A 14,092-nucleotide genomic window follows, 5' to 3' on the forward strand; every position below is an offset into this window, starting at 1 on the left:
GCGGCAGCGGCGGGGTGCTGCCCTCCAGCGGCCCCGGCGCGGGGCTGTGCGGGGCCGTGCGGGGCGGTGCGGTGCGGCGCGGCCGGCCGGCAGCAGCAGCAGCCAGCAGCATGCTTGCAGCGGGCGGCGGGACGCGCCCTGACTAACGCCCTTGTCAATGGTAAGCGCTGCCCGTGCGCGGCTCTCCCGGCGCGCCCGGGCTCCGCCGCCCCCGGGATGGGGTGGGCAGGAACTTGGCGGAGGGGCTCTGACCTGTGGCTGCGGCAGGAGTGCGATGGGACGCTGCGTCTCCTTTGACGGGCTCCTGCCTCGGTAGGAACTTGCCGCGCTATTTTGATTTGGAAAGGCGTGAAATTTGTGCGGGGGGTTTGTTTTGTCCTTCCCCCCACCCTCGAGGTTAAACTAGCAGAGCAGTTTTTCCCTACTTTTTTTTTTTCTCCCCCCCCCATCCCCAATGAGCAGAGGGGATACATATTTAATTTTTTTTTTTATAAACTTTTTAGAAAATGCCAAGACACGCGTTCTCCTCTCTCATCCCCTGAACACCCAACTTTGTTTTAGCACCCGTGGTCGCGGCTATAGGAATGCGCGCAGGGAGCTGCAGCCCCGCTTGGTCTCTCCCTGCCCTCTGCGGTTGCAGCCTGATGGTAAGGAGGGCTCGGGGCGGGGAGGGCGCGGGGCAGGGGCTGCCTCTCCCAGGCCGCCCGCCCGCCTCCCGCCGCCCTCGGCCGCTCCGGGCAGCTGATCCCTGACGGCCCCGGGGAAGCGGCCACGGCCGGGGGAGAACTTCCATCCCGCAGGAGCTGGTTGCGGGAGGTGTTCGGGAGGTTATGCGAATAGGGAGCTCCCGGAGTCTCCATCCCGTGTGCTGCGCATCTTCCGGGGAGAGCCGGCGATCCCGAATTTCGAGTTGCCCGTCCTGTTGGCTGCAGTTTTCCAAGTTATTGTTGGTAAATGGTGGGGAACTGTCAGTCAGCAGCCCCGGGAACCGCACGTGGGACAAAGGCAGCCGCTGAAGTGTGGTGGCTGCTGTGAATAGAGGGAGGGAAGGCAATTAGCTGCCGTGTTGTTGGGGCTTTTTACTTGTCAAACTGGAGCCTCGTTGCTTTTGTTATTGCCGTGTAAAGGGAAATCGTGGGGTTTTGTTTTGGTATTAAGGGCCTTAGAGGTTGCTGGCTGACACTGCACACGCGAAGGCCAGACCAGTGCGGGGAGAGGACCAGGGACGGGACTCTGATGCACAGATTTCCCTCCCCTCGCTTGCTTCATCTGCTCCTCTCTTTTTTGGGTACCAGTTTGTGTTTCGTTGTCGTTTGTTTTATTTTGTTTAGCCCGTGGCTCCCACAGATTAAACTGCCGCTTAATAGGCAACTTGGATGCACTCAAGTCTTTCTGTTTGAAACAGTTTTATTTTTCCCCCCTATATTTATTTTGTCCTGTTATTTCACTCTTTGGGGGCGAGGGGGAAGTGAACTCGTTGGTGTGATCACCCAGATGTGCATGGGGAAGACAAGTGTTTGCAACTGGTCTCCTTCAGTGCCTCATCTACAGCAGCGTCCGTCCCACATGGTGATTGCTCTCCCTGCGTGCAGCGTCCAGCAGTATTAACAAACTCGCTTAGAAAGTGCAGAGGGGAAGAAGGCAGACGCTGTTTCCTAATTATTGTCAGTTAAACCACCCTTTTTGGCTTTTGCCCCTGTTGCAGAGTAACTACTTTGCAACTTAAGGGGAAAAGGATAAAAATGAGATGAGAGGCTGACTCTTTGCAAACTCAGACGCTGCAGTTTGCCTGCAATATCTGGCTCAGACATAGGAAGCGGGGCATCTCGCAATGGTTGTAGGCAAGAGCAAGGTGCAGGGCAGAAGCTTTACCCTTGCTCAGTTCAGCAATGCTCTCAGGTACCCCTGTTTATTCTCATTTTGGAGTAGCTTGGGAAAATTCAATAGCCAGGGTACCGTAATGTAATCTATCTTGAAGCTGCTCTTGCATCCCTTTTGCAGTAGGGTCAGTGTTTTACAGAAATATTAAATACTAAAGGAAAAGGGAGGAGGGGGAGAGACCAGAGCTAATGGTAAAGGTCTACCAAATGTCACCTCAGTGTTACAATGACAAGAAAATACACTTTCCTTACAGCTCTCTCCCTAAGAAATTTGTTTTGAGGGATTTGACAATCTTGCAGATAAAGTGACTGCTTGCTACACTTAACTGATCATGCTCCCTCACGGCCGGCCGGCGTTTCCTCGCTGCACTTAGTAATACCTGCGCAACCTGGGTTGTGGTAGCATTGGCATTGATTTCCAAAGTAACTGCTTTTTAGCTGTTGTGAGCAGACATACCTGCGTGGGGGGGTGAAAGTCTTTTCCCCGCTCCCTGAAAGGATGATGGTAAAGTGCTATATTGCAAAAGACAGGAGGCTTCTCTAAATTTTGATAACTGCAGCCGACAATTTAGAAATAAGACACTTCTCACAGCCAACATGACAATGGATTTTGAGCATTCAGAAAACACCAGGCCAAAAAACTGGAGACATCTTGATCTTTTAAGACAGCTTTTCCAGTACTTTAAATGAAGGGGGGGAGCAGGGAAAGAAAAAGAGAGAGAAAAGCTGCAAGGAAAATAATACAAAGCCAGCACAATTGGCATCTAGACAGTAAAGAAAAAAAGTTTTTGAGGTTAACAGAAGGAAAGACAAAGCTGTTATGTACCCGAGGGATGCAATTTTAGTGGGAATGGAAGATTTGAGTGGTAAAGGAGGAGCGCTTGCCTCTGGGTTCTCTCTCTTCCAGCAGTTCGGCTGCTGGCATCTCAATTTGAATTGCTGGGTGAGTAGCACTTTCTGTGCACGCTTTCCGTCTTGACCATTGAACTTCTGATGTGACTTCTCTCCCTCTTCTCCTCTCTCCCTCTCCTTTTCTTTCCTCCTGCGTGGAATCAAAAAAAAAAATGGGGAGGGGGGGAGTGTGAGAAATCAAGCAAGCATCTCCAGCTGTGACCTTTGTTAGCAACGTTGTTTTTATTTATTTATTTTATGGTAATCGTCTTTTTTAGAGGGGGGAAGTGCGACTTTTCGATGCCGCTTTAATTTGACGGCAGTGGCGAGGAGCGAGCGCCGGTCTGTCGCGACACAATGGTGCAGCGGGACAGAGTTGTTGCACTCCTCCTCCGTGCCCTTCCCTCCGCCTGGTTTTGGGGTTTGGTCGGCAGGGGGGAAAGAATTTTTTTTCTCATACACCCAGGGTGGGATTGGGGTGTGTTGGGGAGGCGGTGTTTCAGAGCCCGATGTGCAGCAGGTTTCGGGGGCTGATTTCTGGATGCTGAACAGTGGTTACCAGCAAGGGAAAAGTGTGTGCGCGTGTAGAGCTGTGTTACATCCGCAGTCAGACAGTCACACAGTGACCATGACATCACTAGCTTTTCTTTTCTTTTTTTCCTTTGGGGCGGAGGGGGCCACTTCAAAGCTTTCTTCAGTTCAGTACGATATTTCCTTAACTCTGAAACCATGAAGGTAAAAATGTTTGGGTTTTGGGTTTTTTTTCTTAAAAGAAGTTGGTTTGTGACAGGGCACATATGTTACAGTTAAGGGGGTTCGGAGATGGAATGGTTTAACTCTTGTCATAACACAAAATGAGATTTTTTTTTTTTTTTTTTTACTTATTAAAAGTAGTATATAGTATTTTTTATTGGCTGCTTTTGATCCTGTGTTTGGTTGGCACTCAGTTAAATTTTCTGAATTCTTCAGAAATATCAGCTCTAATGTGAAAGATGAAAATTTTAGGGACACTGCATGAGAATGATTTCACCCAGTGTTAGAGGAGTATGAAAAAAAAGACTGAATGTTGATAAATAGGAGATAACACGTGTTTTAATACAGTGGTTTTGTGTTCAATATCAGAATTCCATGAGACTTTTTTTTCCTCCTGTTATTATATATTACGGAAAGTTGAGCTACCCCTCAGACAGTTCTGTATATTACCCATAGTTATACACAGAAAATAGAAATGTATTGAAGAATTCTACGAAGCATCACATTTTCACTGATGGTTTTGTGGGAGTCTTGAGTTTTCTGCTGTTTTCTAAGCCTGCCGGGCTTGTTGACAGAGGCACTTGATTCAGGAGGAGGATTTCTATCACTTCAGTACTCTGTGGTACCTTTGCCTGAGTAGCTTAGTTGATTTATTTGCCTTTTCTTGTGTAAAACAAGAGATAAAATTCTGTAGAATTCACCTAAAATGGATTAATCTAAAAGGACAGTTATTTAGATGTTTCTTCTTTCACTGCATGTTGTTGCATATTCAGGTTTTATATGGCTGGTGATGAGATCTCACAAGAGTTTTACCTTTCGAGGAATTTTTTTTACTGGGACATGGGGTGAAAGGCCTGACAGCACTGTGTAAATGTGCCTGTTACTTTTATTCCAAAATGCTTGAAAGGTGTTTCAGTTCCAATGTGCATTTGATGTGATGTTTTTAGGGAAACTTTGTTGAATTTATTGAATAAGAATTAATTGATCTGGACTTACTTAATTTTGTTGCTCAGTTGTTTTGTGCAGCATGTAATGTTTTTTAGCACATTAAGAAATGAAAAGATTTTTTAGAGCTTTGTTATTTTCTAAGTGATTTAATATACATTTGCTACATATGTTGCATATCGGTATTGAGCACAGTCCGCTATAATTTGTGAATATTGTGTTTTAAAAAGCTGTACTGAAAACTTGGCGTCATATCTTAAGGCATGTATATGCATATTAGTTTTTTAATAATGCTGTTATTACTGAAATTGCCAAATACAAGAAGGTATAGGCATACGTGCTAATTTTTTTTCATATCTCCCCATTTTTTAACAGCCTCACATTCAAGTTCTTGCTGTAGACAGAAATCACAGATACCCTAATAAAAATCAGGAACTATTTCTCCTACAGCATATGTCTGTCTAGTGCAGAAATAAGTGATTTACAAGCAAGAGTTAAAGCTGTTTGTAATCTGTCATTTCAAAGAATGCTAGGCAGTAAGTAAAATTGCACGGCTAGGTATTCACACAAAGCATGTAACAAATAAGGTCTATCCGGGCAATTGTGGACACCCTTTTGCTTATATTCACTTTGCTTCTCATCTTCTCTTAATTTTTGTGCTTGCGTTATTGCTCTGTGTCTCTCCCCTTTCTACCCCCTTTGTGTTCAGGACCCTTTCCCAAAGACCTGCTTAGGTTTCACCAGTCTCTTTGCTCAGTGCTTGTGTATCCAGCACATTTTGTACTGGTACTGCTTAACCAAAAGGTGTTTTTCAGTTTTAGTCTAATATATGCCAAGTCTTTCTGCTTTTTTGCCTTGTTAGACATGAATGAAGGCTTGCCTGCTCTGCAGAGATAATATCTGTCTAGTGATTAAAATTAACTAAAGCATGCAAAGAAAGCACTGAGTATTTGTCATGTTGGGGAAGAAACTGTGCCTCTCCTTTTATAATTGAATAAATCTGGGCACCTCAATGCCTGCAACTTGAAGGGTCTGAGCACTGCGCTGTCCTCCTGGTATGGGAACATCCACCTGTTGATCAAATAATCTCTAATTTTGAGACTTGAGTGTAAGGCTTGGCTGGATACATGCAGGCCACAGTTCTGGGCTGTAGATGAGGTAACTGGTGTCCAAATTCACATGCCAAGGGTCAGGCAGAGCAGATGAGCAGAGTGCTTTCTCTTTATTAATAAAGCCTTAAGAGAATAAGTGAGGTAAAATCTAACTGTCATAAATTAATTCCAGCTGTTGCTGAAGGATCTCAAAATACACAGTTGTGTAGCAGGTGCTTGTCTGGATCTGACCTTAGAGTAACAACACATTGTGCAGGAGCGCAGCACTTAACTTGTATTTAAAACTCCAAGTTTCCTTTTTTTTTTTTTTTTTTTGACTTAAACACGGAAAACCCACCTCAAATACCGTAGCACTAAAATTACAGTCCACAACAGCTTTGAAAGCAAAGCGTGAGCACACTTAATAATGTTTTACTGCTAGTGTGTTTTATCCTCCTGCATCGGAACTAACAGGCGGTAATTAGATAGCTAAACCCCAGTCCTTTCCCTTGTACACTAGAGGATTTGGCGTATGCTAATTGTCACCAGATCATTTCACATAATTGCCTTTTGGCGAAATTAAGTGGAAATTTCCTGAACATCTTAAATGCTGACTTCCCCACCCCCTCCCCTCAGTACCTTCGCTCCCTGACAGGAAGGATACTGAAAATGTCAAGCACGGTGGCTTAGTTCTCCAACGTGCAGGGGACACTTCATCAGAATTAAAGGGGGGGGGGAGGGCAACGGGAAGAAAACGATTCTTTTCTTGAATGAATTGCTGGACACTTAAAACCAGGAAGCTGATTTTGTTGTTTTGTCTGAGAGATTGCTAATAGACCACGGGGTTTTATTGGCAAGCCGGCAGTTCTTGCAGGAGCAGGTAGGCACTCACTGGCCTGGAAGTGGTCAAGGAGGGAGGGGGAAGGAACAGAAGGCTGCAGAAGTGTGTGTGTTCTGCCCCATCTCCCCCTTTTTTTTATTTATTTATTAAGGATAGGGCAGTGGGGGTGTTTTGCTTTTTTTTTTTTTTTTTTTTTTTTAAAGCTCTGTCTAGGGAGAGTATTGTCCTAGCACATGGTTGTCTGTGCTCCTGTAATCGTTGTGTGAAAGAGGAAAATGAGCCTTTTTTTAGCAGGGCAAGTTGTGGTTATCAATGGAGGCCTTGTCTCCTGCTACAATGGGTAGTTAGCTTAGGGCAGGACCTTAGGCAGGAATCAGCTACATTAAACTGAGAAAGGGCTCAGGCCGCTGTATCAGCCGTAATGGAGCAAGGGGAAGTAGTTTTCAGGAGAGAATGCTTAGTCAGGTGCGAGAACATCCTTAAAAAAGCTGTGACTCCACTAGCTAAACAGGCTGGGTAAAATTAAATCTTCAGGTTTTTTTCGGGAAATGCTTCATCACTGGCGTTGTAATTTTATGCACAGGAAGAGGATGAGTTCTGAGTTTCATACAACTGGCGGGTTTGCTTGGTTTTAGCTTTTCACTTAACCTAAATAGTTTGCAGTTTCCTTGTTGGAGTTTGAGGTGCCACCCAGAGCGGTTGCTGATGTGGGTGTTCTCCAGGACCAGAGTGGTCTTACTGATGCTCTGCTTATTGATGCTCTGCTTTGGGTGTTGGCAATCCTGGCTGGAAGCAGAAGAATATTCCAATATTTGCAGCAATATTTTGGGATTTGCCTTTACTTTAAACTTAATTTTCTGATTTGTGTCTGGGGGTTGAGAGTGAGGGTGGTGTAAGGGTGTCATTCCAAGGTAGAATCAGGGAGAGATCAACCTTTAGAAAAAAAGAAACTTCCCTTTTATGAGCATCTTTGGAGCTGCAGAGCAGTTCAGGAGCATCTGTTAGCATTTCGCTGGCCACAGTCAGCATAACTGCAATAGCACCATCTGGAAAATGCAGAGAAACAATTTATAAACCTATTTTTTTAACGTGAACTGGTATTGAATGGTGCTCTTTGCTAAGCCCAGGGAGCAACTCCAGGAGAGCCTGCTAATTCAAGACCACTGTCGACCTTCTACATCCACCCTGGAGGAGGGGAAAAGGCCGACAAACCCTCTTCTGTGCTGCTTTTGTTTTATTGTATTAGGCTCATAAAAGCACTTTCAGGGCCCATCTTTCTTCAGCAGAAAAGGAAAGCAATGGGGAAACAGGGAAGAGGAGGACATGGCAAAAAGACAGGCGGAGCTCTAGCTCCATTTGTTTTCAGTGTCTCTTGATTAATAGGTTTTAAGGTGGATGGTGAACTCTCATTCCTCTGGTAGTGGAGGAAGGGGAGGGGACTATAGGGGTCTGGGACGCAAATACCTGATCAGTCCCTCCTGTGCCATGTTCCTGGCTGTGGGTGGCAGAGGGTGCCTGCTGGACCGCAGCACATCCCTGCCTCCCAAGCAGGACTGCAAGATTTGAGTACATTTTAAAAGGTCACCGAGGTCAGGGAAAGGGGTCTCTCCCTGGCTGCAGCCATGGGAGTTGTGCTGGCGGTCACCAGAATTTCAGGCTGGGCTGGGACAGGAGCATCCCCCCTGTCCTGCCCTTGGCTACTCGGCCGGGGACATGTTGGAGCAGAGTCAGGCTGAGGGCTTTGACCGCTGCGGTGCTGCAATGGCATGATAGCTTGTTTTCAACCTGGGTGGCTTTTTTTTCCAGACCTGCTTTTACTAAACCCATGTTATCCCAGTGAGGACAAACCCTCTGGTGTCTCTGGCATGTTTTTTTCTGACTTTGAGTTGATACCGTGATTTTATTACCAAAGCCAAACAAGGTATGAATTTGCAAACAGAAATTGCAGTAGCAAACTCTTCCTGTTTAAAGGTTGGTTTCTCTTTGTGTGCTAAACAATACAATGTTTCATCTTGTGCAAGTCTTATGATGCTTTCAGAGACTTAGGAACTATTGATTTATACAGCATGTATTAACTTCTTCAATAAATGGGGAGTATTCATCAGTGGGGTGTATTAAATTGGGCTGTATACGCATAGAAGTATCTTTCATCCTGTTAATGAAATGTCCTTACCATGCAACAAAGACTAATACACAGCAATTTATACACACAATCCCCTGCAGTTTAAATTTGAAGTTAGATGTTTTTTTTTGTTACCTAAAGGCACCTATCAGAACTTAGGCTAAATGGATCTCAGTATTCCTCTGAAACATTTATCAGTCCAAAATTTGTTGTGGTTTTGGTGTGGGGTTTTTTTTCATTCTAGAGCTCCATTATTGTTTAAAGTTATCTGTGTTTAAGCACTCCCAGAAGCATTTCAAATTCATACAGAGAGATTTAGTAGTAGAGCCCCTATGGGGACAGTTTCCTCTGGTTTGCTTTAGGCAGCAGTTTTCAAGAAAAGCAAACTTCTCTTGTTTTTTTGCAATTCTTTACCATGCCCTGTAACCCAGCATATGAGACCTCAGCTTTCAGTGGAGAGGGGTGATTTATCAACAGATGACTTGGTACTATGTATATGCTGGGATTTCTGTCTAGAAATCTCCACTCGTTCCTGTCCTGTTACCACACGCCCTGATGCTAATCTGTTCCTACCAGTGCAGCTCCCCTGTCTGTGTCTGACATAGCCATAAATGGAGTTCTTCAACTTGCCAGAGAAATTCCTGCTTCTCACAATGGCTTTTAGCTTAAAACTGCCCTTGATAAAGTATTCACAAATGTATATTGGAGAAGGGCCTTTTGCAGGGGCATGTCTAAGGTCATCTAATAGGTATCTCCTACTAATGGCTTCTGTGGTTTACCTTTCACTGCCAGTGGATGGGGGTAGGACCACACTTGTTACTCAGGCAGAGCTCCCATTGACTTCAAAGGAAGATGCATGTGCAGGATTAATCCCGCTCTTCCCCAGCTTGTCCTTTCTTTTTCTCTTTCCCAAGGAAGCTAAGTTAACTTCAGGAATGGTATTTTTAAAGAGCAGCTTATTTAGCATATTGTGCATGATTAGCTTGGCTTGCAAATTGTGTGTGCTGTTTTGAGGGGAGTTATGGTCCTTTTTCCCCAGTGTGTGATAAACAGTGCAAAACGTAATGGAAACCTGGCCCTGGGTAGTGATGCAGATGCAGAGTGATTCTCAGGGAAGTGGATCACACTCCTCTGTCCCAGAGAGCAGATTTTTGAGCATGTGTATGACAGTTTCCACCTTTCCCCCAGTACATTTTCCCCCCACCTCTGCCCCAGCATCATCAGAATGGCAAAAAAGTATCCTACACTTGCATCCAGTACCTTTATATGAGTTGTCTGAGTGCAGGGCAGTCACCCGAATAAAAATGACTTACCTGGGGAAAAGTTTGCAGGCTTAAGGTTCAAACTCTTACTTGTTGATCTTGCTTTATTCTTCTGTTTGCTTTTTATTTTTCTCTGAAACATGTTAAGTAAAATACATCATAATGTAGCACCTGTTCTATTTTGTGGAGATATTGCAGGCAGCCTTGGTATATCAAAGCAGTGAGTGGTAGTTTCCCACAGTTTACATGTAACCCCCTATGGTATGTCTGGCTTTGGTGATAGAGGCATGTCAGTCCAGCTTTCCTCTCATGTGTTGTTTCTTGTTTTTTGGCTTAAGTCTGACTCTCTAATGTTATTCTATCACTTACATATTTTTTTAACTAACCAGTTCCAGTTTCTATGAAAATAAGCTCTCTGTGGAAGATATCCCTTAACGTCTGGTAGGGTCTGAGTGAGGTTTATTTGCAATGATGTGAAGAGTTGGGAGAGTACAAAGCTATAGCATGTATTAACTTCTTCAATAAGTGGAGCCACACTGTGGGTCACCTAGCAGCATGAGTTCACACAATTCTTGGCCAGAAAAAATACCTCTAATTGGAAGTGATAATTTTTGTGAACCTGATCAACTGGTCATTTGGCTTGTAGTGTCATGTGTTCTTGAGTAGATGCTTGCCTCTTTGTGTGGTGTGTAATGCAGTTTGTCACATGAAGCCCGTGCCAAAGCTTTCAGTTACTTTTGGAGTGCTTGGGTGTCTGTTCACTTCAAAGAGAAAAGATATTGGAGTAGAGCGTCTCCTTTGGCTCTTTTAACTTTGAGAGCTAAATCCTCATAATTTCTCTGATGTGAAACCACTGTGGATCTGTGCGGCCAGAAGTTGTCCTTGGCTGTTCGGGTGGAAGATCTGACCTACAGCCCCACTAACACAACGTGCTGTAATGCGTAGCATTGGCTGCCGTGACCATGCTCTGTCCTGCATGGTGGCCACTTGATATGGAAATCCCATGTGCCACGTGTGTGGTGTTTAGAGGGGAATCACCTCTTGTAAGGGCTGCAAAAAGAGATGAACATGGTGAAGGACATGGTAAAAGCTGTGGGAAGCACAAGCACTGCTCTTGGCTTGCTTCTTTTGGATGCACACTTTTTTCTGCAGGTTATCAAAGGAGTGAGCTCAATAGCTGCATAGGGCAGGGGCTGGGGCTGGGGGAGCCTCATGTTGTAGGCAGGCTGCAAGAGCCAAAGGTACTTCACTTGACCAAAGCATGATGGAGGAACTTCTTGTTTATTCAGGGATGACAGATATTTCTTTTCCTCCTTGCTCTCAGTTTGTCTTCCCTCTTCCTTCCCCCCAGTCTCAAAACTCATTCCCAGAGAATAACCGAATTATTTTTGAAATGCTTTTAGGGGGTGCTCAGGGCGTTGGAAGTGAGATCAGATAATACCTTGTCTAAAGCGGCACAAGGGAGGATGTGCGTGTTTGGGGGTACTGGGGGATCAAGCAGTGAGTTTGGAGCCATCCTTGAGCAGGAGAGAGAGCAGGAGAGTGCTGGCAGACCCTGAACAGCAGCGGCGCTGTCGTGGCCACCGTGCTATCACTGCTTTATTTTAATGTGATTCCTTTTACTTGATGTTAATGCAAGTTGTTCCTTACTTAAAGTAATAAAAGGAAATGAAGACACATTCTAAAATGAAACCTGACTCTAATCCATTCATCATCTAATACCAGCCTCTTTATCTTTGCTGGTACCTAATCTGGTTAAATGTCCCTGTTGTAGGATTTTAGTGAAAATCCTCTATGGGGAATAGGGTTTTTTGCAATTGGATTACTTGCAGTAAATGGTCCAGTGGTTCACTTGTTTCAGCTTAATTTTTTCTTTGTGATCTTGTAAGGGTAAGTTACAGTTCAGCCTGCCTTTTCGTTTCATTCATTCACTCCTTTTTTTTTTTTTAAATTGTTGTTAAGAAAAAGATCTTTTTTTCCCCAAAGCTAGGAATGTGATGGGAAAAACCTCCTGATATCTGCGTGATTATTCCCCCCACAAGAGTGTTAATTTCAATGTCTTTATCTGGGGGTTTTTACCATTATTTATATAGCTGAATATTTTAGCAGCCTAATTAATCAGTATCCAGTTTCCATTTATTAGCGCTCTCTGATGAATTGATAATTAATCAGCTCTTCTAATATATATATAAAATATGCAGGTGATCACTTGTCAGCTTAATGCTTGCTGATGAAGGGAATACTCCAGCACTACAAAGGCTTTTTATCTGGAGTATTTGCAATGAGCAGTAGAATGCAGAACTGAAAGTGAGGACAGGAAGGGGAGAGGAAAAGACCTACAGGTCAGTGAGCATTTGGGTCTCATGCTAATTAAATGGGGGACTCTCTCAGCCCCTCACTGAGGAGTCTTCCTGCATCCTGGAGGTGAAGCACAAGATTATATAATAAAAAGGAAAAATTTTAAAGAATTGCTGTTGCTCCGTACAGGAGCTCGACAGGTCAAAAAGATTAAAGAACCTCAACAGCAGGGAAAGTGTGTGAGGAGGTTTTAAGCAAGAGGGTGGGAAAACTGCAAGGGTAACACCAAGAAGGGACCTGGAAAAGTCTGAGGATCGTGTTGAAATTGTGGCTACTCAGATTTCTATATTCATGCCTTGTGCTGCAGTGGGAAGGAATACCCATCGCTGCTCTAACGCCTTCGACCTTTTTTTTTTTCTCTTGACAGTCTAACAAAGTGCCAGTTGTGCAGCACCCACACCATGTACACCCTCTTACGCCGCTTATCACATACAGCAATGAGCACTTCACACCAGGAAACCCTCCTCCACACTTACCAGCTGACGTAGATCCCAAAACAGGTAGGTGGGAAATAGTTTGGGGGGCTTTTTGAGAGGGAGTGGGTGGATCTTTCAATTTTGCGTATTAGAGGAGAGGAGTGCGGGAGAATGGATTTCCCATACTGGAACACCAAAGGGGGCATGTAAAATGTCAAACCCAGACAAAATAGTTTCTTTTTAAGCCAATTAGGCTTCAGAAGGAAACCTACTGGGTGAATTTTCATAAAGCTTCTGCAGGGTGACACCAGAGTTGCATGTGTGGGGTCGTTTGCAGATGTGTTTCTTTGCAAGAATGATACCCCACCTAGTAGTTCGATCTACCAAGTGCTTGGTTTGCATGCACGACCCCGAGAATTAAACATGTACGTTCTGTGATCTGCACTTACAGAATTGCAGCTGGAATTCTAAAGGTGGTGGGTCATGACCGGTTTCAAAATGAATCTCTTTTAATTCCCCAAATCCCATTGTTTCTGTGTCAGGAGTTCAGCCATTTTTCTTCTATAATGTTGAATTTTCATCCACTGTAACTACTTAGCTCCAGCTTTACGCTTGCAACTCTTTTCCCCAATGTAAGTCTACCCAACTCTAAGTTCAGCCTGAAGGGCAGTCTGCTTGAATATAGAGCACCGCGTAAAACCCTGACTAGATTTATTGGTGTTACAGAGTAGAATTTACATGTTATTCTAACTTTTTAAGAGTCCTTGTTTAACCTGAGGTCTCAAAGAAGTCAAACAGTGTCAATCTTCTTTCTTCAAGCTGCATTGAGTTCCTAGTGACAGCGGTTTTGGTTTTGTTAATCCAAATCCCATCTAGTTAATTGGAAAGTTCATCAGAAACAGAATTCACGTTGAACGAGTCACTCTGTGTCAGCTCTAACTTATGCAGATAATTTATCTAAACTACAGCCTTTGAATGACGCTGTGCATTAGCTGGTTTTCACTCCCTACACTTTAACTGGGGCCCCCTTTTAATTGTGCTTAATGCTATAACTTCACGTGGCTTGAAAGGAATCCATCTCGCCATCCCTGGGTATTGCAAGTGAATGGCATAGTCAGCCTCTCATTTAAATAATGGTAGTACAGGGAATAGCTTTTAAATGGTTATCGTAAAACATATGATTAACGTCTGTAGACTGTTTACTTTTCTTCTGTGAACATTCTTTCAAGTGTGCAAATAGCTCACTGGATGGTTAAAGCCCAGTTAATCTGTTTGGGTTTTGTAATGGAGAAAAAGCGATGTCTGCATGAAAATGTCACACAAGAAGATTTAATTTAGAGATTAAAAGCTTCCCAAGTGACTTAAAAAAATAGGTTTTAGCCATGAATACAGTACCTCTTCCTTTTAATGCTCTCTGTTTTAATTTTGCTTCTGCTGTGTAATTGTGCTCTGGCTTGTTAATTGAAAGACCCAGTCTTGTAACCCTTACTCCTCTGAGTAATTCCTACTTGCTCTTAAGGTAAGGAGCATTAA

The 14,092-nt window shown here is 44.0% G+C and overlaps 1 protein-coding gene across 14 annotated transcripts in view; it reads left to right on the top strand.

Moving 5' to 3' along the window:
* The window catches only part of TCF7L2 (transcription factor 7 like 2), a 128,881-nt gene that overhangs the window by 88,466 nt on the left and 26,323 nt on the right, over nucleotides 1-14,092 (top strand). For 3 of the 14 annotated variants that reach the window (XM_027647863.1, XM_027647864.1, XM_027647861.1), the window contains exons 1-2: nucleotides 2,287-2,823; nucleotides 12,511-12,643. In XM_027647863.1, coding sequence (XP_027503664.1) covers nucleotides 2,701-2,823; nucleotides 12,511-12,643 — 256 coding nt within the window. In that variant the 5' untranslated portion in view covers nucleotides 2,287-2,700. Of the gene's footprint in view, nucleotides 1-77; nucleotides 161-797; nucleotides 951-2,284; nucleotides 2,824-3,337; nucleotides 3,507-12,510; nucleotides 12,644-14,092 lie in introns of those variants that run through there. The other 11 variants (XM_027647860.1, XM_027647869.1, XM_027647871.1 and 8 more) reach the window with 9 other exon arrangements.

Source organism: Corapipo altera, unplaced genomic scaffold (assembly GCF_003945725.1).
Source record: "Corapipo altera isolate COAL_440 unplaced genomic scaffold, ASM394572v1 56, whole genome shotgun sequence".
Taxonomy (NCBI): domain Eukaryota; kingdom Metazoa; phylum Chordata; class Aves; order Passeriformes; family Pipridae; genus Corapipo; species Corapipo altera.